At 55.9% G+C, this 23,559-nt stretch overlaps 1 protein-coding gene across 2 annotated transcripts in view; it reads right to left on the reverse strand.

Annotated features, from left to right (window-relative positions):
* CRHR1 (corticotropin releasing hormone receptor 1) overlaps positions 1–23,559 on the reverse strand; it is a 48,141-nt gene that overhangs the window by 7,094 nt on the left and 17,488 nt on the right. The window contains exons 2-4 of one of the 2 annotated variants that reach the window (XM_039250684.1): positions 19,961–20,048; positions 10,607–10,726; positions 5,836–5,921 (exon numbers count right to left, since the gene is read on the reverse strand). In XM_039250684.1, coding sequence (XP_039106615.1) covers positions 5,836–5,921; positions 10,607–10,726; positions 19,961–20,048 — 294 coding nt within the window. Of the gene's footprint in view, positions 1–1,336; positions 1,415–5,835; positions 5,922–10,606; positions 10,727–19,960; positions 20,049–23,559 lie in introns of those variants that run through there. The other variant, XM_039250685.1, reaches the window with a different exon arrangement.

A 23,559-nucleotide genomic window follows, 5' to 3' on the forward strand; every position in this document is an offset into this window, starting at 1 on the left:
GAGAGAGCACAGCAGGGGAGGGGCAGAGAGGAGACACAGGATCCCAAGCAGGCTCTGCACCATCAGCACAGAGACCCACATGGGGCTTGAACTCATGAACTGTGAGATCATGACTTGAGCCAAGATCAAGAAGCAGACACTTTAACTGACTGAGCCACCCCAGTTGCCCGTCCTCATCCCTTCCTTCCTTCCTTCCTTCTTTCCTTCCTTCCTTCCTTCCTTCCTTCCTTCCTTCCTTCCTTCCTTCCTTCCTTCCTTGTCAGCTTCATACCCATCATGGAGCCCAACGCGGGGCTTGAACTCACAACCCTGAGATCAAGACCTGAGTAGAGACCAAGAGTTGGAGACTTAACCGATTGAGCCACCCAGACGTCCCTCCTCACCCACTTCTGAGCTGAGCCTCCATCTCCTTGATTACCCCTGAATCCCTCCTGCCGCGGTGGGAACTGGCCCCTATCAGCCATGGCAGTGGCAGCCACAGAGTCATTACAGACCATACAAACTCTCTAGGCTCCATAACACACCTTCCAGGTCCTTCCTCTGGTCCAGGGGTCTGCTGGGAATGAACGGAACCCCTTCCTGGGATTATAACGAAGCTCCCCCTCTCCCCCCCACCCCCTGCCAGTGTTACCACTTCATTCACTTCATAAAGTAAAGGAGATGAGAAATGTTGTGGTCTGTTCTTTCCAGAGTCTGTTCCATGAGTGCTGAAGCCTTTCCATGCAGAGTGTTTCGTACCTGTTGACTCCTCAACCCATTAAGGCCACCACGTAGGAGGAGCCGGAAGGGAGTCTATACCTTATTTTGCAGAATAACAGGCCCAGAAGTATGTTGACTCATTCAAGGTCCCTTAAGCTCAAACCTTCTGTTAACCAGCACGTGGAGGCTGGCAAGGTACTGAGGCTGCAGATGTATCCCCCACACCATAATGGTGGACTGGTGGTCCCCAGTACCCAGCTCTATGCACTCCTGCCCCCCAAGATCAAAGCCCCCTTCACCCTTTCCTAGGTCCTGAGAGGGCAGGGCATACAGTGGAGCTCCGTAACTGTGTGAAATAAGGGTGGGAGGGTCCCTGTTAGCATCGCCCTCCCTTCCCCTTCCCGGGTCCTGGGGTGGGGCCAGGCCATGAGGATGCACAGAAACTGGCTAGTGTTTAGCAAACGGTAAGTTCACAAAGGCCATGTTCAACCATTTAGAGCCACCGAGGAGCTGCTGGCTCTCCATAGACCTCCCTGTTAGAATTTCAGAATCCACAGGCATTGAAGCTGGTCCTAAGGGATCAGGTCCAGCCGTACTCAATTTCCAGATGGGGAAACTGAGGCCCAAACTCACTCACCCCAGAACAAAGGATGTACCTCTGCAGCCGGCCACCTAGCAGGCATCCGAGGGGGCCAAGGCCTCCCTCCCCTGCTCTTCCCAGCGCCCACCACACTCTTCTGAAGGCAGGTCTTCACTGAAAACCCCTGAGATCCAGAAGGCCCAGGAAGCTCTGTTCTAAGGGGCTGATTTGGAACATGGCAGGAAATGGCATTAGCAGCTCAGGCTCAGAAGGGCTGAGACACACTGAAGTATAAATGGGGGCAGATGACGAGGTGGGGGAGCAGACAGAGAAGCAGGAGAGAGGGTGGGGGGAGAAGGGGAGCAGAGGGTGCCTATTGGCACCTTGCAGATAGGAAGGGTCTCTGAGTGTCTGGCAGTAGATACCAAACCCAGAGACTCCAGAAGATATGCCCATCCCCAGCCTGTCTGGAGCTTGCACTTAATTTCCTTTCATTAAATTTCCCACAAATCCATGCGGTGAAGCCCCGGGGTAAATAGCAGTGCCTGCAGAGCTAGAACGGCCTGGTGCCCCAGCTTTGCTCACTCACCCAAGTGGGCAGCATGGGCAGGGTGTGCAGGGAACCCCTTCACCACCACCTGCCATCAGCTGCACACACAACCCGCCCCCTGCTGGACCCCGACCGCAGGTTGACCTCGGACCGGCTGGGAGGCTGAGGAAGGTGGCACAGTGTGGCACTAGGCAGCAGCCTCTCCACTGCACCCTCAGTGACCAGAATCCAGTAACCAGTGCCTGGCCAACTTCCACCAGACTCTGCAAGACACACCTTGTCCCAAATGGTGGCAGTCTCAGACCTGTCCCGATGCCTTTTCAGAATGACTCAGTGCATCCTCCCTGGCAGGTCCCACTGCACCTGCCCCGGTGTCTCTCCCAACCCCAGGCTGTCTCGCTCTGTGGCCCTTCCTCACCAGCAGGTTTCCTAGGCTACCCCCGCACCCCACCAGTGGGCACTCCAGCCCCTTGCTCCCCCAAGTGTGGTCCCCATACCAGAGACACCAGCATCACCCAGAAGCTTGCAGGAATCTGAAGACATACAGAATCTCAAGCCATGTCCCCAGATGCACTGAGTCTGAATCTTCATTTTAGCCAGAAGCCCCTGTGATTTTTAAGCGTTTTAGAAGTTCTGGTCCAACTATCACCGCTGCGAGCAGTGAGCCCCAGCCCACGAGCCTACACCCCAGAACCCTGTTATGTCATATCAAAGATGTGCCCGGTGGCCAGGCTCCCCAGCTCAGTAGAGTGGGGGGGAGGGGAACAGAGTGTGTACAAGTGTCACGGGAGGTGGGGGTGAGTCTGGGCAGTTGTGGGGGGGGGGGTGGATGTCCCTGCAGTGAAGGGGGACAGTGCTGGGGGCTGCTGATACGGAAAGTGGGGGCCAGTACAGGCTGGTACTGGTGTGTGTGGAGGTGGTCAGTGTCATTCCCCTGGGTCGGGGCATGAACTCAAGCTTCCCAGCTGGGGGCTTGTCCGCTGGTGGTGGTGCCAGCGGCTGTAGGCTGTCTCCTCCCTGCTCTGGCCTCTGGGAGCCCTCGCAAGCCCCACTTCACAGACAGCCTTTCTGCAAATCCATTATGTGTAATCCCCTAGAGGACTCATGCTTAATTAGGGCTTAGCCCAGGCCTGGGGTGAGAAACCGGCTGCTCCATTAATTGGAGACTTTCCTCGTCCTCTTTTCCATAGCTTGGGAGTAGATGGGGGGGAGGTCTTCAGAGTGGGGAGGGGTCTGGCAAGGCTAGAGTCTGGCAGAAGGAATGGCATTTTCAGTAATTAAATTAATTGATTGCCCAGAGTGCCAGGCAACTGGGCCGTCAGGAGCTGCTGGGGAAAGCAGGGAGGGTGGGGGAGGGGTGGTGGGGAGGTGGTCGTTCCCAACAGGTCAGTAACGAGAGGAAGGGGGTGCCTGTGTTACTGGTCTCCTCCCCGACCCCAGGGAGGGGAGAGGCAGAGGGGTGGCAGGTGGATGGAGTGCCCTCCAAAGGCCAAGACGCAGGCAGACATCTACCAGGAGGCAGACACTGTGTTACTCCCGCCCCTTTCACAGCTGAGGAAGCTGGGACTTAGTGAGGCTAAGTCTCCTTCCCCTGGGGACTGTGCTGGAACCAGAATCCAAGCCATCCACCTCCAAAGCCCGTGCCGTTCCCGTTATACTGCCAAAGAGAGGGCTGATGAGAAGCTGGTGTTCCCCAATCCTCCTTCTCCCCCGAACCCCACTGGTGGAGAGAGGGAGAGAGACCCGTATCATGGTAGATGGGGAGGGAGCTTCAGGGTAGGGTGCCCCATCAGCCAACTAGAAGGACCGGGCTTCAATTCGGGCAGGAGGGATTCAAGTGAACCATGAAGTTCTCCCGACATTTGGGGGGCTCCAGTGCAGGCGGGAGGCTGGGGGCAGCTGTGCTGTCCAGTGTAGCTCATGTTCAAGAAGGTGACAGACGCCTGCCCCTCTGGAGTGGGGGAGGGTTATTTGTTTTAAGCCAGGTGGCTGGCCATCTGACCTGCAGGTGGAGATAGTCATCTGTCTCAGGCTCTACAGACCCAGCAGGACAAGGTGGGGTACGACAGGGGACTGAAGACCCCTTGCCTTAGCCCTGCCTCCCCCCAGCAGCTCCCCGTGGGCACGAGCTGTGCTTTAAGAGTTGCACTGACCCGGCTTTCTGCGCGCGAGCCCCGTCTCCTGTCCTTCCACCCCTCCTCCACTGTGCCCCAGGTAAGGAGCTCCCCACCAGGCTGGGTGGTCTTCTCCCCCACCCCCCAAGCCCAAATTTTCTGGCCCAACTATGTTTCCTGACCCCACTTCCCTCCCCCAGCCCAGGGGTGGGGGTGCCCTCGTCCGCATCCCCAGGACTTCCCAGGCTGGGCTCACTGTGTGAGGGAAGGTGGAGGGGGGCAGCCCAACCCACCCTGGCCTGCAGGGGGACCATGTGGCTGGCCCTGAGCGGAGGTGCCAGCAAAGCCTCTCACCAGTGTCCCTAGTAACTCACCCTGCCAAAGCGGCCCCACCAAAGAACGCGGCGTTCTTCTAGGCTTTGCCCTATCTCTGCAGCTTCAGAAAGGAGGCAGCAATGGCTCAGTGACAAAAAACCAGGCAGCCTGGGGAAGGGGATCATCAAAGGGCCAGGTGGGGTGCAACGTGGGGACAGCTGTTCTTCCTCCATCAACCTCGCTTCTCACGGAGCACCTGGTCGTAGGCAGAGGGGAGCCTGGACTTCAAAACCCAGGTCCAGGCTCTGACTCACTCTGGCTGTGTAACCTTGTGTGAGTCACTCCTCCTTTCTGGGCCTCAGTCTCCCCACCTGTAAGGTGAATGAGTCGCACCAGATCCAAGTTACTCATCAGAAAGTCCCCCAAGGAACTTGTTAAAAAACCAATTCCCAGGTCCTCCTTGGAGAGTTTGATTTATCAGGTGTCGGATGTAGCCCTGGGGTCTATATTTGAACAGGTGCTCTGGGTGCTTCTTATTATAGGCAGATTAAGAGGGGACAGAGGGTCTCCAAGGTCCCTTCCATTTAGATCTTTTAGGTGCTGGAATCCCAGGACTATGTGGATCAGCCCCTCTCTTCCACACCCCAGAAGCCTGGAGCCCTCAGACAGCTTGGGGTGTCGTCCCGTCCGCCCTCTCTTTTCTGCTCACTCATTGTTCCAGCTCCATGACCCCCTCCTTCCTCAGCGCCCACTGAAAGGGTGTGTGGAGCTGGAGGGGAGGGCGCAAGAGGGACAGAGGTAGCAGCCACACCTGATATACTCGAGCCCGTGCCGATGTCACCTTTAAGAGATAATTCATTGCAGCGCTGTTTGTAATTACCAGCCTGAGAATAAAGACTGGTTAAGGGAACGGCGGTACATCTGCACCATGTGATATTATGCAAATGTAAAAGAGAACAAGGATGCACTGATATGGAACGGCCTCCAAGATGGACGATTCTATGCAAAAAGCAAGGTGTCAAACCGTGTGTATAACATGCAACATTTGGATTAAAACAAAAAAGAGTATATATATGTAATTACTCACATATGCAGAGAATGCCTCTGGGGGCCACCTAAGAAACTGGCTTTGCCTCTGGGAAGGGGACTCACTGGCATTGCCTCTAGGGAGGGGACCCAGTGGCTGGGACAGGGCGGGAAGGAGACTTCTCTGTGTTCCGACTTGTACCTTTTGGATTTTGTGTTATGCGTAAGTACTATCTTCTCAAAAACATTTAGATACTTCCAAGACTGGCTGGGAGCACTTTCCTACTGCATTGCCGCTCCTGCCCCCATCTCTGGTTCTGATACAGGCCCCCCCTGGCTGGACCCGGATGTGCCGCACAGGTGGGTGGTGTGGAGAACGGATGAAAAGCTGTCCCAGGGCATGCAGGCGGAAGGAAGGGAGGAATAAGGACCCAACTCATCCGTGTCAGAGCCAGTGGCCACCCTCTAGGCCCCCCTCCCCTGGAGACAGCCACGCAGCAGGCCCAGATCGGAGCTGGGGCCTGACCCACCCTCTACAGGGGCAGCCTCACCTCCCCACTGAGGATTTCCTGGCATTCCGAGTAGTTCACACGGGCGGCCCAGCTGCCATTGGCCAGGCACTCCCGGTAGCCGTTGTCTAGAAAAAAGGAGAGAGAGTCAGAGTAATGCCATGGGCTCCTCTTCCAAAGAGCAACCCAGGCATCTGTCTGTCTATTAGGCTGTCCGTCTATCCATCATGTGGGCCAACACAGGGCCCTGCTTGCTGGAGGATGCTGGGGTTGAAGCTGAGGAGAGGAGCTTCCTGCCCCGTTCTGCCCACAGGCCCCAGTGGCGGCTCGGGGACGGCCCCAGTGCCTGCCCTTGGGACCAACGCTCTGCCCCCCCAGGCCGCCATGATCATGTTCATGGGACTGGCCATGGGCAGGCTTGGCCAGCTCGGTGCGGCTCTTCCCTTGCAAGGCCTTATGTGGCAACAGGTTATGCGGTAGATGCCCAACTGAGAAACATCCCATTTTGGCGTCCCACACGGCAGCAACGAGGATGGTGAGATCTGGTGAGTCGATTCTGCCTCAAAAGGCTGGGCATGATATGGTGGAAGGGTATGTGGTGACGGCTCATGCAGCACATTGAAATGACGGCTGTAGATGGTGACTATCCGTGGGGAGGTTTCCCGTGAGTTCAAATCATGTGGCAGTGCTTCATGGGGTGGGGCGCGGAGAGCAGGTGTTGGGGAAGGTCCTCAGGGTGACCTTTCTCTGCAGAGGGATTTGTGCTGGAGGGCCATGTGGTGGGCTCATTCATGGCGGAGGCCTCTCAGGACAGAAAGGGACAGGTGGCGGGGGGTGTCACAGCAGGTCTCACAGGATCCACGACAACTAGCTCCCAGCCTGGCACACAGCGCCTGGCGGAAAAGACAGGAGGGCAGCCCGGGGGTAGGTGTGGCGGCCTGTGCAGCCACCACACTGGACTGTGGCCCGGAACCTGTCACCTTCTAAGGAGATGGGGAGGAGCCTGGTGATCTGACAGGAAGCCTGGCTTCAGGGCTTTGGGGCGGCTGGAGCTGCACAAAATGGCCCTCTCGCCCTCCCTCCTGCCCGCCCCTTCAAGGGCACCAGGGCCCTAAAATACCACAGGGAAGGGACTGAGGGAGATCCACACCTTGACGCTTTTCTCCTTTGCTGGTGGAGGTCGTCCTGCCCCACTCTCTACCCCTCTCTGACATCGGTGGCTTTAAATACGCGTCCTAGACTTAATTCTGGCCCTGAGTCCCGGCAGCGCTGACTAGAGGAGACATGGAATCTTGAGCCAATCCCCTGCTTCCAGGTCTTTCCAGGGCTTTCATCCACCTTCGTGCCATGTCCCCAGCCCAGCGGGGCTTGAGGACGGCGGGCCAAGCTGCCTGAGTCCCAGTCCCCGAGCCTGGGGCCTGCCAGGGGCACGGGACTGCATGGGAGAGAGAGTGGGGAGCCCCAGGCCCAGCTCAGTGCAGCTCAGCTGCAAGGGCGGCCTCAGCCAGCCAGCTCCCCTGCCTCTTCGGCCCGTCTCCTCCGTTGCCAGGGGGAGGGCTTGGCCAGTGGATCCCGGAGGGGCCAGCCAGCCTGGGCCTGCTTCTCTGCTGGTGGCAGCGGGTAAGAGGAAGACAATGGGGTGGGCAGTGGGGGGAGATTGTGGCCGCCTTCCGGAAAGAGGGTGCCATGGTCTGGCCTTCAGGACCACAGGGCTGAGGTCTCTCTAAAGTGCTCCCTGTCGGCTCCGCTGAGAGGCTGCTCAGGCCGCACGTAGCATGCCAGTGGGGAAATGAGGCTAAATGCATTTTTCAAGCTCTGCTCAGCTTCCCTTCCCAGCTGAGCTGAGCCCCTGGGCAGAGCTGGCGAAGGAGCTGCTGATTCTCTCCTAATTGTTAAATGAGGGATAAGCAACCAGAGGGCTGAGGGCTCAGGATTTCAGAAAGGGCTGGAAGGAGGCGAGGAACCAAGGGAATCCAGTGTGTCTGCCATGGACCGACTGTGCCTGGGACCAGAGGCTGCTCCGGGATGTCTGCAAAGGAAGGGACTTTGGGCAGAGATCTGGTTGGAAGAGGCATGTGGGTGGGCGAGGGGAGACAGGGCTGGGGTCTTCTTGAAGCAAGGCGGCAGCACACAGTAGCGTTAGGAGCATGGCTCTTAGTCCAGGCAGCCTCGGGTCAGATCCTGACACGACTCCTTCCTATCTGTGTGACCTTGGGCGAGTCACACAACCTCTCAGCTTCCTTATCTGCAACATAGGAACAAACAGCAATGGCTCCTGCCTCAGTGGCCGAGCGAGCATTCTTAGGTAACCTGTGCAGAGCGCTTGGGGCTCGACCTGGCATGTAGCATGAGATCTTATTTTCATTATTATTGTCTTGGAACTGTTACATAACCTTCCATAAGGTTCAGGACATGTCACTTATCGGTATCGGAGTGGGTACTGGTTGGGGTTACGGGAGATGCCCCCTTGACTCCAGCTCCCCCCACACCAGGCACCCCACATGCGGGGCGGAGCCCGGAGCCCCTTTCAGGACAGGTCATCCCATTGGTGGGAAGGGAGGAGGCGATCCTGAAAGGAAACGGGCCGGCACGCAGCGAGTCGTTGCCAGGGAGCATGCGACCTCCTTGTCTTTAATTGCTGAGCTGAGCAGTCCTCCCGGAGAGCCTTGGGAAAATGGATATTTTTGGAAAAGCTTCCCCATCCCTTTGAAGATCAGATGCAGTAGGAGGGAGGGCATTATGGAAAAGGCCTGGAAGTCCTGGCTGAGCCCCATCAGTAAATGAATTAATTAAGGCCCAATGACTGGGTACAATTCTGGGTTCCCAGTCACTATTGATTCCATGGGCGTGTTCCTCCTCTTTCTGGCACTTGGGGCACCCATACAGGGATGAGGGTGTCCCCTCCAAGTCTGGGGACCATCACCCAGCTCCGTTCCTGGGATCAGAGCAAGGGAGCAGAGAGAGACCCTCACTCAAACTTCCCTCCCATCCTATAGGTAGAGAGACTGAGGCCCAGAGAGCGCAGGGCCGAAGGTTCCTTCGCCAATTACCGGTGGAGCTGGGGCTAGAACCCAGGGCTCCCGGCTTCCACTTAAGGCAGGGCTGGCTAATCAAGTAGGACATACCCAGGCACCAAAGCCTTTCCTGGGGTCATGTCAAGTCACCCTTGGAGACAAGAGTGGATGGAACTCATGGGGAGTGACAGGACTGTAGCCACAGAGAGCCTGGCCAGCCCCACTCAGGAGTGTCGACTTGACCATGGAGGCAGTGGGGAGCCGCAAAAGGGTCAGCTCCAAGCCAGAGTGCGTCAGGGTTAGATGCTTGGACTGGGGCAGTGGCCCTGGCGATGGAGGGAAAGTAGCCTCAGCCATGAAAATCACTTTGGAAGTGAAGTGGATGGGATCTGGCGCTGTGGAGACACAGAAGGGCCTCTCTCTTCCTGCAAGCAGCCTCCATGCCCTCCACATGCACCAGCCCCCATGCTGCCTCCTTCCTGGGCACTCCAGAAGGTCTGGGCGTCCAGCATCGTGAGCGGAGCCGTGGCCCCGCCTCCACGCTTCGTGACCTTGGGCAGCTGTCAGCCTCTGCCTCGGCTTCCTAATTGTGAAATGGGCCCTACTGAATTGGAGGCTGGCAGGCAGTGCACCCCAAGCTCCCTTCTTAGGTCCTTCTGCCCTCCCCGCTTCCCACCCTTCCTCCTCACACCCACTCGGTCTTTCTCCTCTCAGGGTCCGAGATGTGGTTGCAGGCACGCGAAGCAGTGCGGTCTGGCTGCTCCAGCCTCCTGCCCAGTCCCAGCTGGGAGCCTGGGAGCCTCCCCAGGGACCTCCCACCCCTCTTTGGGTGCAGCCATCAACCCTAACCCCCTTACGTAGCTGGTAAAGGAGAGGGGTCAGGAGGAGGAATGTGGGAGTTTTGAGCTGAACGAAATCTTAGAAGCCATGCTATCCTGGCTTCTCCATCGTCAGACCAGGGGCCAAAGGGCCGTACGAGGGGGACATGTGTTAAGGTCTCATGGCAAGTCTCCGAGTGAACCGCCTGGTGTCTGTGGTCACCCCCGTGGGCCTCTGAGCTCAGACTCACCTGCCCCAAGAACCCACCTAGGGACCCCCACCCTCCCCTCAGATGGGCCAGGGCCCCTGACCCACAGCTGTTCTCCTGACAAGCAGGGGCCATGAGTCATCGACAGGGGAGAGCGAATTAATTCTGAGGGTGACAGGTGGGTAGCAGGTTGCTGCAAAGCCTGGAGGTGAGGCTCAGGGCCTCAGGGTAGCGAGGTGTTTACATGGGGATCAAGTATCCAACAGACCTGGGCAGTCCTCCCCCGCCCCCACCAGACCTGTGGGCCTGCCTGGGGATCTGAAACTCAGGGCCCCGGACAGACCTCCCAACCTCTCTGAGCTCAAAGTTGGGGCTATTCTGATGATCCCTGCCCTACTTCGTAGGGTTGTTGTTGGCTTATCCCGACTAACCCAGTTTGCCAGCTGCAGAAGAAAGCATCAGACAGAGGTGCAGGCCAATTCCAGCTTAAAGTCTTACCAGCTGGTGAGCTTGTGCAAGTTCCCTAACCTCTCTGAGCCTTGGAGGCCACAGTATACAATGAAAGCTATAGAGTTATATATGGCGTCTTCCAGGGATATTGTGGGGATCAGCGATAAAGAGCACAGAGCTGGCCTTCGGTAAATGGTGGTTGTATCCGTGAGATACATTGCCATTATCATTATTATATCCCCCCCACCTCCAACAAGTCCCAAGCCGTCACCGTCCCGTCCCACCTCCCGGCAGATGGGCTGCCCTCCACGGGCTCCCTTACTTGTGGTATTGTAGCGGACGCCGTAGAAATAGGCAGGGCAGGGTCGAACCACCAGCTGCCCCGCAGGGCTCCGGGGCCAGCAGGTGCCAATGAGGTCCACGGATGCGTTGCACTGCGGTCCTGGGGGCAGAGACAGCTGGTTAGGCAGAGCAAGAGCCCTACTCTGGTGTCCTGTCCACCTGCCCACACTCGCACACCGGCTGGGAACAAGATGGGCGCAATGGCCCCAGTGTGGAGATGAGCTGGCCCTGTGCAGAGGAGACATCAGGGAAAGGAATCTGAATTTGATGCTCTGGCACTAGGGAGCCAGTGTGGGTTCCGGAGTGGAAGAGGAACAGAGACCGTTGATTGTGGTGTTAAATGCTGAGCTCCTGGCTGGCATTTAGAAAAACTGCTGGAAATACTTCAGCTCCTCTGCTCTGTAGCCTGAAGACACTTCTCTTGGCCCCTCATTGGGTATAGAGTGGACCTCTGAGACTTCACAGCCTGGAACAGCCTGGAACAGCCCCAGCCAATCCTTGATCTAGCCCCCTCACACATGCATGGAAACAGACCTCATCTGCTCCGGCTCCGCAGTGAGGAACGAGCTAAACAAAGACGGCCCCGCTTCTCCCTGGCCCGATGACCACATTCACTGAACGCATAGGGTTTGTGCTCTAGACTGTGCTGGGCCCCAGGAGAGGAGTGACTGAGAAGGGAACTATGGGGGCAAAAAGGAGGGAGACACCACCTCGGGGAGTGGGCATTAGCCTGGGCTTCAGACTGGGCTCTTCTACTAATTTGCTGTGTGACCAGAGGCATGTCACTGGCTCTCTCTAAGCCTTCGTGTCTGTATAGTAAAATGAAGAGGTTAGATCTGATCAGAAATTCTTAATCTCAGTCTACTGGAAGCTTTAAGGGTTCATAGAGACTCTGAAATTAAATGAAAAATATTGGGGGATCACCAGGGTGGCTCAGTAGGTTAAGCGTCCGGCTTTGGCTCAGGTCATGATCTCATGGCTTGTGGGTTCGAGCCCCATGTCAGGCTCTGTGCTGATAGCTTTAGGGCCCGGAGCCTGCTTCAGATTCTGTGTCTCCCTCTCTCTCTGTACCTTCCCTGCTCACACTCTGTCTCTGTCTCTCTCAAAATAAATAAACATAATAAAAAATTTAAATGAAAAAAATGGTGTATACACGCATCTTAATTGGGAAAGGGACCATGGCTTTCATTAGATTTTCAAAGAGGTCTATGACTCAAAAAAGCACATCAAAACCCCCTTCCAAATATTTTCCTTTGTTGAAGAGCTTTTGGGAGTAGAGCGTGTGCACGTGTGTGTGTAGGTGTGTCTGCTGGGGCCGAGCTGGGGCCACAGTAATGCTTCTGGAATGAGTGGGGAGGCTTTTAGTCTCCAGTGGGTGGAGGCTGGGCTGAGGGTGGTCCTGGCATCCCTTGGTGCTGTCCCTTCCTTCTCTGCCTTTTGACGCCCCTCTACCACACCAGTCCTGTTGAGACCCAGCGTGCCCATCCCGAGGGGAGACCGGCCCAAGAAGGTGTAGGCAAGCCAGGAAGAGCCGCGAACCAACGCAGTGGCAGCCTCTTCAGGGCCAGGGGTCAGCAGCTGCCACACTGTGGCTGGGGCCCACCTGCCATCTCCCCTCAGATGAGCCTGTAACTCAGCCTCTCGGGAAACAAGCCTGGGTCAGACTGGTGTCCTTTCCCTGCTGGCTGCCAGGTCTGCTAAGTGGCACTTGTAACCAGGGCTGGTTTCTCTTGCTAATCAAAGCTATTCGGAGTGCGTTCCTACAAATCAGAGCTTAGGGACAGAGGCCTTGAGGCCAAGTGGTTTAATTGAAAGAGAAAGAAGTTTGGATTGGCCCTGAATGGACACGAGGGGATGGCGAGCCAGGCCAAGCCTTGGCGCTGTGCCACAGCACAGCCTCGGTGAGTGGTTGGTGGGGGGTGGGGAGGGGAGGGAGGAAAGCAGGTTGAGATTTTAATCTCTTGCGGGTCATGCCCATAAGCACTGAGCCCAGAGGGACAAGCAGGAGGCAAGTCGCCAAGGGGAGGGAGGGATAATATTACGGGCCATGCTCTGCTTTTTCAAGGCCTGTCTTCATCTATTTCCTCGATCCTCATCCACCCTGCTATGTTCTTAGTCCCTTTTTACAGATGAGGAAACTGAGGCACAGGGAGGTTACATGACTTGCTCAAAGTCATGAGTCAACGAGTGAAAGAACCAAGAAATATAGCTCGGTGCTTTTGACGCTAAACTACATGCTCTTTCCATGCCACACTTCGTGCCAATAAAGGGAGGGGAGAATGTCAAGGAGACAGTGGGGAAGGGAGCATCTCTGAGAGCGGGGTTCGCCAGGCACCTGCCAGGTACTCTGCAAACACCACCTGATTTAATGACACCCTGGTACCTTCCTCGGACAGTTGTTCATTCATTCGCCCACTCACTCATTCACAGTGTCTCCTGAGCTGGCACGGGGAAGACTAAACGGAATGTCATGCGTGGAAGCATCTGGAACTTGTCTAATGTGCTCTCTCAGTGTAAGATCCAGATCCTCCCTCCCTTCCTTCTCCGTCTCTCTTCTGCCTTGGACGCTTCCCCAGAGCCCCTCTGGCAAAGAACAGAGGGCAGGCAGGATTGGGCACCAGCCACAGCCAGGGCCAGACTACAGCCAGGGCAGAAACTGGCTACTAAGCAGATGGCCCTTCCGACTGCGAGGACCAGGTACCAGCCAATGGCCAGAGCCCTGCCCCTTCCACAGCTGGTGGGCACATATGGGGTGGAAGTGGACAGAGCAGACATTATTTGCCCCTCGTCTGGTATAGATCAGGAGTCAGTAGCACCTACTGCAGGTCTCACACCACCTGCTAACATAAGCGCTAATTCTGTTTTACAGGGAAGGAAACTGAGGCCCGAAAAGTCAAATTGTTTATGCAGAGTTACACAAACACTAGCAGGCAGAAGTTGGGTTTGAACCCGTGCTGCGGACACTTGTGAGGCTCTTCCCGCTGCACCACAGAGGTCCCCAGTCTGGGCCACTGGCCCTCACAGCATTTGGCTGCACCATCTCTGGCCCGCGCTTGTTCAGTGCCTTTCTCCCACTCGCTCTCCCTCCCTCCCCCTGCAGCTCACAGAAGACCGGGTAGAGGGAGGTGCGGGGGAACACTGCCGTGGACATGACCTTTGCATTAAGAGCCTAGAAAATCCTAGAGGGAATGAAAGTCTGTGAATCGGGAAGAAAGGTAGGGACAGGCTACAAGAAGGAAAGAAGCCACCACACTGCCTGCCTGCGGAGAGGCCTGAACTGGGCGGGCGGGGGTCCCTTGGGGGCGTGGCCAAACGTGGTCAGATGCATAGGATCAATCAGGAGCAGCAGGGGGCTCAGACTCAGAGACCTCAGCTGGAGAATAAGGGGCTTGGCCTTGTGGTTGTAGGGGGCAGACGAAGGGATAGGCAGTGAAAGAGGAGGAAAGGAAGGCTGGAAGAGGAGGGGCGGGGACCCAGAGGCCGAGGGTAAGGAGGAGGCTGCAGAACAGGGGCTCAGGCGCCATACCTGGCACACCAGGCTTTCGCCGTCCTGCAAAGCCTTCTTCCTCCTTGGGGTCCCAACCCTTCGCACCTCACGCAGGGATTCCGCGGACACGCAGTCCCTGAGGATCCGGAAGAGCCCCGGGGAAGGGTGTGTAGGACTTGGCGGGCAAGGGAAGCAACATTTGTTGAACACTGCTGTATACGCTGCAGTGTGAAGGGTGCTTCAGGAAATTCACGCCACTAATTCAATCCTTCAGCCACTTGAAGGGAAGGAAAGGGGCTGGGGGCAAGTGGGGAAGGAGAGGGTGGAGAGAGGAAATAGGAGACAAAGACACTGAGAGTGAAACAGCAAGGCAGACAGAAAGCCAGGAGAAAAAGGTACAGGGAAAAGTAATTCTAGAGGAGCTGGGGATGCGGAGGGAGTGGATCTCCTAGAAGGAAGGAAGGGAAGTCCCGTGTCACTCAGCATAGGGGCTCTACGGGCCTGGAGGTCAGGGCTGTTGGACTCTGATTCTTCTTCTTTCTTTCTTTTTTTTTTTTTTTATGTTTACTTACTTATTGAGACAGAGAGAAACAGAGCATGAGTGGGGGAGGGGGCAGAGAGAGAGGGAGACACAGAATCCGAAGCAGGCTCCAGGCGCCGAGCTGTCAGCACAGAGCCCGATGTGGGGCTTGAACCCACAAACCTGAGATCATGACCTGAGCTGAAGCCGGAGGCTTAAGCGACTGAGCCACCGAGGCATCCCTGTTGGACTCTGATTCTTTTTTTTTTTTTTAATATTTTTTATTTATTTCTAGGAGAGAGAGAGACAGCGTGAGCAGGGGAGGGTCAGAGAGAGAGGGAGTCACAGACTCTGAAACAGGCTCCAGGCTCTGAGCTGGCAGTCAGCACAGAGCCCGACGCGGGGCTCGAACCCACGAACTGCGAGATCATGACCTAAGCGAAAGTCGGACGCTCAACCGACTAAGTCACCCAGGCACCCCAGTTGGACTCTGATTCTTGAGCCCATGTCCCCTCCAGGTCCCACTGGCACAAATGCCCAACCCCTCCTGATCTCCTGGCCGATGTTTTCCCACTTGGATATCATAGTTCTGGGGCCAGGAGCAGTTTGGACCAGAGTAACCCAGCCTTGCAAACAGCCAGGTCGACTTCCCAGCCTGGAGCAGGAAGCCTGAGCTATTATTATAAGTCAACTCCTCCCCACACCATCCTGTCCCAGGAGCCCCTCCTGGCCAATTAAGTTATAGATGGGGAGGAGTAATGATTTTGTTCTTTATTCAACAAGTGTTTACGGACCGTCTAAGAAATTTCCAGGAGCTGGGGACACAGTACCTGTTCTAGGGGCTGAGAATACAGTAATGAATAAAAATAAGTGCCCTGCCCTTAGTTGGGAGTGGGAGGTAAGAGGTGCGGCAAACAGGCAGACAGACAGACATATCTGTGAAGCAGTGAGCCGTGCTTTGAAGAAAAAAGCAAGCAGGACAAGGAGATAAAGACAGCCAGGACAGCTTAATTTGGTGCCAACATCTAGGCAGAGACCTAAAGGAAGAGAGCGAGGGAGCCATGTGCCCATCTGGGGGAAGAGTGCTCTAAGCAGGGGCACCAGCAAGTACAGAAGCCCTGAGGCTAGCGTGTACTTGGCATGTCTGGGGTGTTAACATTCCCATCACTTGGTGGCTCACCCCTTCATGAGGCAGCTAGATCCCTTCAGAGTTTTCTTCTGGGGGGAGGGGGTGGAGCTAAGCAGACCAAAGCAACGCCTAGGACTGTTTCCTGCGTCTTCCTCCATCCCCACCCGTGCACACCCCAAGGCTCACCGGAGCACTGTGGTCAGACTGTCCCAAATCCGTACAAATGGAGGGAAGAGGGGAAAGGAACAACGTGGAGGGCTCCTCCCTGCCTCTGACAAGATCCCTGCTGAGTCAGGGTCCTGGGCCTGTTATAAGCAACAGATGAAAACCCTTTGAAGGTGGCCTACTTAATGCCTGTGCACAACCGGGTGCTGGTTTCTCACCCCCAGCAGATTACATAATTCCTTTCCCAGCAGGCTCAGGGTCCGGAAGCGCTCAGCAGCTCCCTCTGTAGTAGATATACCTTCAGAAGGAAATCCGCCTCGGGTTCCTGTCCCCAGTTACTTTGGGTCTCCCATCAGCGGCTTTCTGAATGAACCAGAGTAGGTGGGCTCTCGGCGGCGGCCCTGCCGTTGTGTGGTCGAGGCTCCCCAGAGTGGGAGCAGCCAGGTGGCCCGAGGGAAGCCTTGGAAACGCACAAGCTTGTCCATTCAGAGGAAGGCGCTGTTGGGGTGAATGTGCAGGGGCTTTGCCAGGTCGGCCGGCATGGAGAAGGTGGCAGAGGGCAGGCGGAGCACCTGGTCTTGTTTTGGCCCCCTTCTGGTTGGGCTGCCTCTTTCTCAGCTGGGCAGAATAGAAAGATACCTCTGCAGAGTATGCGATTCATCAGGACAAGTGGGTGGGGGCCTCCTATCCTGTGGGTTTGCGGGCTCTCCATCTTTGCATTCCCAGCACTTAGTATAGGGGCAGGCGTGTAGTAGGTCCTGAGGGAAATCGGGGGTTGTGTGTAAGCAGGGTAGGGGACCCTGCAGAGGAGACTCTGCACGCTCAGATGACTGACCACCCCGGGCCCTGAGCACCATGGTTCTCCTGGCAGCCACTTACATGGTAGCCCATTTGGTTTAAATCTTTTTTTTTTTTATAATGTTTTATTTATTTCTAGGAGAGAGAGAGAGACAGTGTGAGCAGGGGAGGGTGAGAGAGAGAGGGAGTCACAGACTGAAACAGGCTCCAGGCTCTGAGCTGGCAGTCAGCACAGAGCCCGACGCGGGGCTCGAACCCACGAACCGCGAGATCATGACCTAAGCGAAAGTCGGACGCTTAACCGACTAAGCCACCCAGGCGCCCCCCATTTGGTTTAAATCTTGGGGCTACTGCTTAGTAACTGTGTGCCTGGGCAAGTTACTTAACCTCTCTGAGCCTTAAGGTCCTCTTTTGTAAAATGAGGATAAAATCCTTCCTGGCAATACTGTTCTGAAGATTAAATGAGATTAAAGTGCTCAGAATGGGATCTGACCCATAGGAGGCACTGTATAACCATAAGCTATCATTAATTATTGTTCACGTTCATGACCTTAAGACGGGATAGGAATTGATGTCCCTGGGTCCTTGTCAACATCACCATCTCATTTGCCTCTGATGTCATTAGTCAATAACTCAGTTTCTGGCATTGTCACTTTCGTGCCATGATTTTATGAGTTGCCAAGTCTGTGATGAGCTTTGGCCTTGGGGACCCACCCTCTCCCTGCTCTTGGCATATGAGAGGACCCCCAAAGGCCCCAGCTCAGTGCCAGCCACCCTGGCCAGACGCCCGTCCATCTGTCCCGGTCCCTCCACCCCACCCTCACCATCTGTCTCTACCAGTGCCCATCGGTCTGGGTAGGTGTTGGTGCTGGAAGACACATAGCTTGTTATCAGAGGCTGTTGTGGAGGGTGATGGATTGTACACTACAAAGCCAGCCAGGCTTGGCTGGGCTGCGGGTAGTGGCACCGAGTACAAATCACTGGGGAATGAACGATATGCATCATGGCCCACGGCCCCCAAGGACAGGTGACACCTGCGTGGGCTCCGAGATGTCACTCCTCCAGAGCACAGCTAGCGAGTTAATGGAGGTTGACCTGGCCCATGCACGGGGGCGCTGTGGGCAGGACCTTTCATCTCAGACCCAGCCTCCGGGCAGGTCTCTTCCCTCCCTGTCTCTCTCTGCTAGAGCTCCAGGCTCCTGCTCAAGAAGTTTCCTGTTCCCCATGGCCTAGCTTAGCCAACTTTTACAGCCAGATGCTCCAGGCTGCCGGAACCTCCCCAGGCTTACTGCTCCTCCGTCCTCACCCCTCCTGTGTCATTCCACCAAACCCACCTGCTGGTCTTCAGTCAATTCTAGCTTTGGCTCAGACAATTGGCTCTTCTCTGCCAGGTCAGAGTCAGAGTCTCTCAGAGACTCACTGTGAAACCTACTCCTTCAGGAAGCCTTCCTGGATTCATACCACCCCCTATCTATTCTCCCTGCCACCTTCCTTGTAGTGAGGAATTCATGGCAAATGCCTTCTCATTCCAGCTATGCAGTAAGCACTTTCAAAAGCCTGCTGATATTACCAATGATAATAAATAATACTCAGTAGTGGGGTACCCAGGTGGCTCAGTCAGTTAAGCATCCAACTCAGCTCATCCAAGCTCAGGTCATGATCTCACCGCTCAAGAGTTTGAGCCCCACGTCAGGCTCTGTGCTGACAGCTCAGTTTCCGCTTCTGTGTTTCTTTCTCTCTCTGCCCCTCTCCCATTCACACTCTGTCTCTTTCTCTCAGAAATAAACTTAATAAATAAATCATACTCAGTAGTGGTATGGCTCTCCACAATTTGTGACCTATCGCCATAAAACTTAGTGCATTTAATTGTGACAGAACCTTGAGGGAGTTACCACCCTTCCTTGACTTTATAGTCTGGGAAAACTGAGGCTCAAAGGGGTCAAGGGCATGCCCATCCTTGTGGCTGTTAGTGGGGTCCTTAGGGCAGAAGGACAAGACAACGCCACTGTGAGCATGGACACCGTTAGCCTTCTCCAAGTCCAGTGCTCTCCTCTCCCCCCAGACTGCCCCTACAGCAAAAGACCAGCAGGCTAGGAGGCAGCCTCTCCGGGGTGTGGAAGCCTCCTCTCCCCACAGGCCCAGGATCAGAAACCTGGCTAGTTCTGCCTCCCGGCTAGTGCGCCGTGTCCACCTCTCCACGAGCACGCCCCTTGTGCTTAGCTTCCTAGTACACGCGTTTGTGGGCCTGACTCCCAGACCAGACCGTGAGCCCTATTTTGTTCCTCTCCTGCCTCGCATGGGGCCCAGGACACAGTAGGTGCTCAATTAATGAGTTGGGTTGAATCAAGGGGAGACCTGACGAGGAAACTGAGTCACCAGAGAACAGCGAGCCTCCCAAAGACCCTCGGGTGCAGGGGCCCCCCTCCCCTTTGTGGGCAGCCACATCCCAGGTCCCTGGTTAAAGGGTTCGGGGCCCATACACCCAAAGTTGGCAAAGACCTGGCTCTCCCACGCATCAGTCTCCTCCCCTGTACAAATGCTGAGTCTTCTCACCCTTGTGAGAAGTAAGATAATTATACAAAAGTACTTTGCCAATGGTGTGCGTGTACAAGTTATTAGTAATATTTGTAGGTACGCAGTATTTTCTACTGAGAAGGTATAGACCGCGGTGTTAAAAAAACATACTGGGAAGCTGGGCTGCCTAGGCTCAATCTTGGATTTGGGACTTACTAGTTTTTTCTTGGTGCCTCAGTTTCCTTAGGTGTAAATGGAAATTGGGGTAACATATCTCAAGCACCTCCAATAGTACCTGGCATGTCGTTAGCACCCTATGGTGTTGCACTTTGGGCATTTTTAGCAGCAGAACACAGCAGCCTTTCTTCCTGAGGCACAGCCCAGCCCTTCACTCCGTTCGTTCTCATGGTGAGGGCTGGGGTGGCGTCCCCTGCTGCCCACCCCAGGGCAGGGGACATAACCACGCGGCACGCTTGCCACATGACCCTCCTGTGCCCGTGGCAGATGCTGTGATCCCACACAGCTCTCTTTCCCACCGTGCTCACGCCAGCCTCAGGGTCCCCCTCACACAGTGCTCTGCGGAGACCTGGTGACTTGTGGGAGCTCTAAATCCCTCTGCTATTCCCGCCTCAGGATGGGGCTGTGTGTGCAGGCCCTGGGGGACCCGGGGCCGGGGGCCGTGGGGACCTGGGATCTTGCAGGATTAGGCTCGGGGACTCACCAGATGTATTGCTGGCCAGGGACAGGTTCTTGCAGTGCTGGTCCTGGAAGGAGGCGGAGATGGGGTTCAGCCCCAGGAGGAGAAGGGCCTGTGGACACAGGGGGGCGAGGGACAGGGTCAGACCGTGCTGTGAGCTTCCTGCGTTCCCTGGCTTCTCTCTCACACACGCCTCTTCCCATCCCACCTCGCCCTCCCCCTGCCGCCATGTCCTCTGTGCCTGGAAGGGCGGAAGGGAGGCTGGTAACAAAAGCGGGAGCCTGAGTTCCCAGGACAAGGGTGGACCTTCTCCCTGAGGGCTGGGGACAGTCACCGAGGCCAGCCCGAAGATGGCCCACCTGGGTCCCAACACACACACACACACACACACACACACACACACACGAGGGCTGAGGACATTCACCTTGGCCAGCCCGAAGATGGCCCACCTGGGTCCCAACACACACACACACACACACACACACACACACACGAGGGCTGGGGACAGTCACCGAGGCCAGCCCGAAGATGGCCCACCTGGGTCCCAACACACACACACACACACACACACACACACACACGAGGGCTGGGGACAGTCACCGAGGCCAGCCCGAAGATGGCCCACCTGGGTCCCAACACACACACACACACACACACACACACACACACACATACCTGCCTACTGAGCTCTCGAGGGCTCACAGACGTCCTTCAATAGTGCACCTGCCGGCCTCCCTCCCCAGGCGCTCAGGCCCAGCTTAACGAGCTGCTTCCGGGCCCTGGTCCCCACCCAGCTAATTACCAGTCGCTACAAGCTGTGCCTGGCCCACCAGACCTTCTACATCTGCCATGGCACGTAACTCTCCCTGGGGCCGGCGTGGCTGTCCCCGTGTGCAGATGAGGAAACCGAGGGAAGGGGGATATGTGTCTGGAGAGGCGGCTTGCCTATTCCAGGGAGAACTTGTGCCCCTTACCCACCCCCGGGGCGCCATGTCACTCTGGTCCCAGAATTTCAGGCCACTTGGGAGGAGAGTGGCACGGGCCCCATACCAGGAGGGCTGCACATTCAAACAGCACCTTCACGCCATCATTGCGTCCCCTTTGAGGCCACCACCCTCCCATGGATTTAGTCAAAAGAGACACGGCATCCAGCCCTGTGTTGCCAGGGGCAGGTTACCTGACCTCTCTGGGCCTCAGTTTCCTCACCTGTAAATGGTCCTCCCTCCCAGGTTCCCACGACGCAGGGTGTATACAGAAGTCCTCTGTGAGGAGGACAGCGTGCTCTGTGAGGATGGGCTTTCTGTTTTGTTCACTGCACTCAATGTGCTGACGGTACATTGTGCTTCGGGGCTACAACAGACCCTCCACGGGTCAAGTTGACTGACTTGAACTTGATTTTTATTGAGTCATAGGTTAGCGGCAAGGCAGCTGTCTCCCCTGGGATTTGATTTTCAAGGGGATTAAGAAGCACATTGGGGGCTGGGGTTGGGGGAGGCGTGGTACCCCAGCACCCTCCTTCCATCTGTCAGGATGTGAGTGCCAAGGTCCAGCCTTTTAAAATTTTCTTTTAATGTTGATTTATTTCTTTTGAAAGCGAGTGAGCGGGGAAGGGGCAGAGAGAGCGGGGAGAGAATCTCACGCAGGCTCCACACTCTGCATGGAGCCCGATGCAGGGCTTGATCTCACGACCGTGAGATCATGACCTGAGCCCAAATCAAGAGTCGAATGCGTAACCGACTGAGTCACTCAGAAGCCCCTCAAAAACTTTTTCAGAAAGACCAAGCTCAGTAACAGTGTGGGCATATTGGAGCCTGGGGTAGAGGGAAAAATCAGTGATAATATTAAAATATTGTCTATTGTCATGATGAGATTTTGGACACCCTTAAACTTTGTGCTTGGGGAGAATGTCCCCCTCGCCTCACCCTAGTCCCGGCCCTGCCCTGAGCTCCCCAAGCTGTATACCCTCTTACCCCACCCCTTCCCGTGTTGTATACCCTCCCTTCCCTTGGACTCCTCCCCACTCACCCTTTCTGAACCTCAGGACCCTTCACCAGTCCTCAGAAGCAACCCGACCTGCCCTTTCCCAGAGGTGAGCCTTCCCTGCTCACTTGCCGTGAATACCCTCTTCCGCCCTGTCCCGCCCGATTAATGCCACCCACCTGCCCCAGGACCTGCTCCTCCCCACTCCTGTCCCATGACAGAGGCAGGCTCTGCTCCCTTCTCTCCTACCGTCCACTCCAACATGGAATCGAATACTCCTCACTTATGGTCAGAGTCTGTCCCGCCCCCAACCTCCTTCAGGAGGTCCCCCCCTCCGACCCTAATGATTCACCCACATGTGCCTTCATCGCTGTGTCTGAGTCCTTAGTGGACTTTGTTTATTCCATTCCCTTGCTGGCACACTCCGGTCCCATCACGGGGGTCTTTCTGCTCTTACTGGGCCGAGCTCCAGGCTAACAGGCACACCCCCAGCCCCGTACGCTCCGGTCTGTGCCCAGCGCTCGGGACACTCTGCTAACTCCCTTCTAGGATGTGGAAGTGATTAGAACAAACCCGTTCATCTGTCTGCCCCCAAGGAACTTCCAACACTTTATTAATCAGTAATTAAACTTCACAGTCCCCAGAGAGATGGAGAACTATCTTTACCCTCATTTTCCAAATGAAAACGCAGAAGGAGAGAGGGGAGGGAGCCACTAGACAAGCCAGCGGCTCTCGCTAGCTAAGCAAGGAGCAGCGTCCTCACCGCCCGAACCGGCATGGCTCAGTTCAGTAGTCAGCACGGACCCAGCTCTGTGCTGTGCCTAGAGAGGGGCTACTCTGCTGGGGTGACCAGAGGTCCCTTCTAGAAGGTGACTAGGAATCCCTGCTCCCAGCTTGTCACTCTACGGCTGCCTCCACCACCTCCCAACACACACACACACACACACACACACACACACACACACACACACACAATGGACGTGGGGCTCCCAGAGCCAGTTCGGAGCTGGAAACACCCTATTTGAGAATAGCAGCCCCGCTGCCTGACATTCCACCACCGTCCTTCTAATCCTGAAGCTGTGTTTGTGCCTTGGTCTTTCAAATCCCCCTCAAAAGCACACCACGTTCTGTCCACATTGAATTACTTATCACGGCCCAGCCACGGGACCCCGCTGCTGTCCACACTCCTTTGCCCTTGTATTTCTTTGCCCGCGCACCCCTCTCACCTCACCTGGTGAGCCCTGCAGTCCTCAAAAGCCATTTCCAGAGCCCTCCTTTTAGCAGCTCGTTCCCCAGCACTCCAAAGCAACTCAGTCCCCTGTCATGCCCAAGCCCCCTGCACACGCACTGAACCCAGGTGCTCACAAGGTTCATAAACGGAGACCCCTGGCTAGTCCTCAATGTGTGAAATCACCTTGGTGCAAAGCACTTACTCCCCTCAGTTCTGATTAATGGCAAAGCCAGAAGGTCTTAGCTTTGCACCTTTATGTCCTAGGGTTCACAGAGGAGCAGAGCAAATCCAGGTTCATCATGACCATATGCCATGCACGCAAAGGACGAAGGGCTAGCCTGTCCTTGGCTGGCTGCCTATAACCCTGACCCTTCCATCTCTTCGGATGTGACGGTTCACAAAGTCATTTTCT

This window comes from Hyaena hyaena, unplaced genomic scaffold (assembly GCF_003009895.1).
Source record: "Hyaena hyaena isolate Hyena2069 unplaced genomic scaffold, ASM300989v1 scaffold_378, whole genome shotgun sequence".
In the NCBI taxonomy this organism is placed as follows: domain Eukaryota; kingdom Metazoa; phylum Chordata; class Mammalia; order Carnivora; family Hyaenidae; genus Hyaena; species Hyaena hyaena.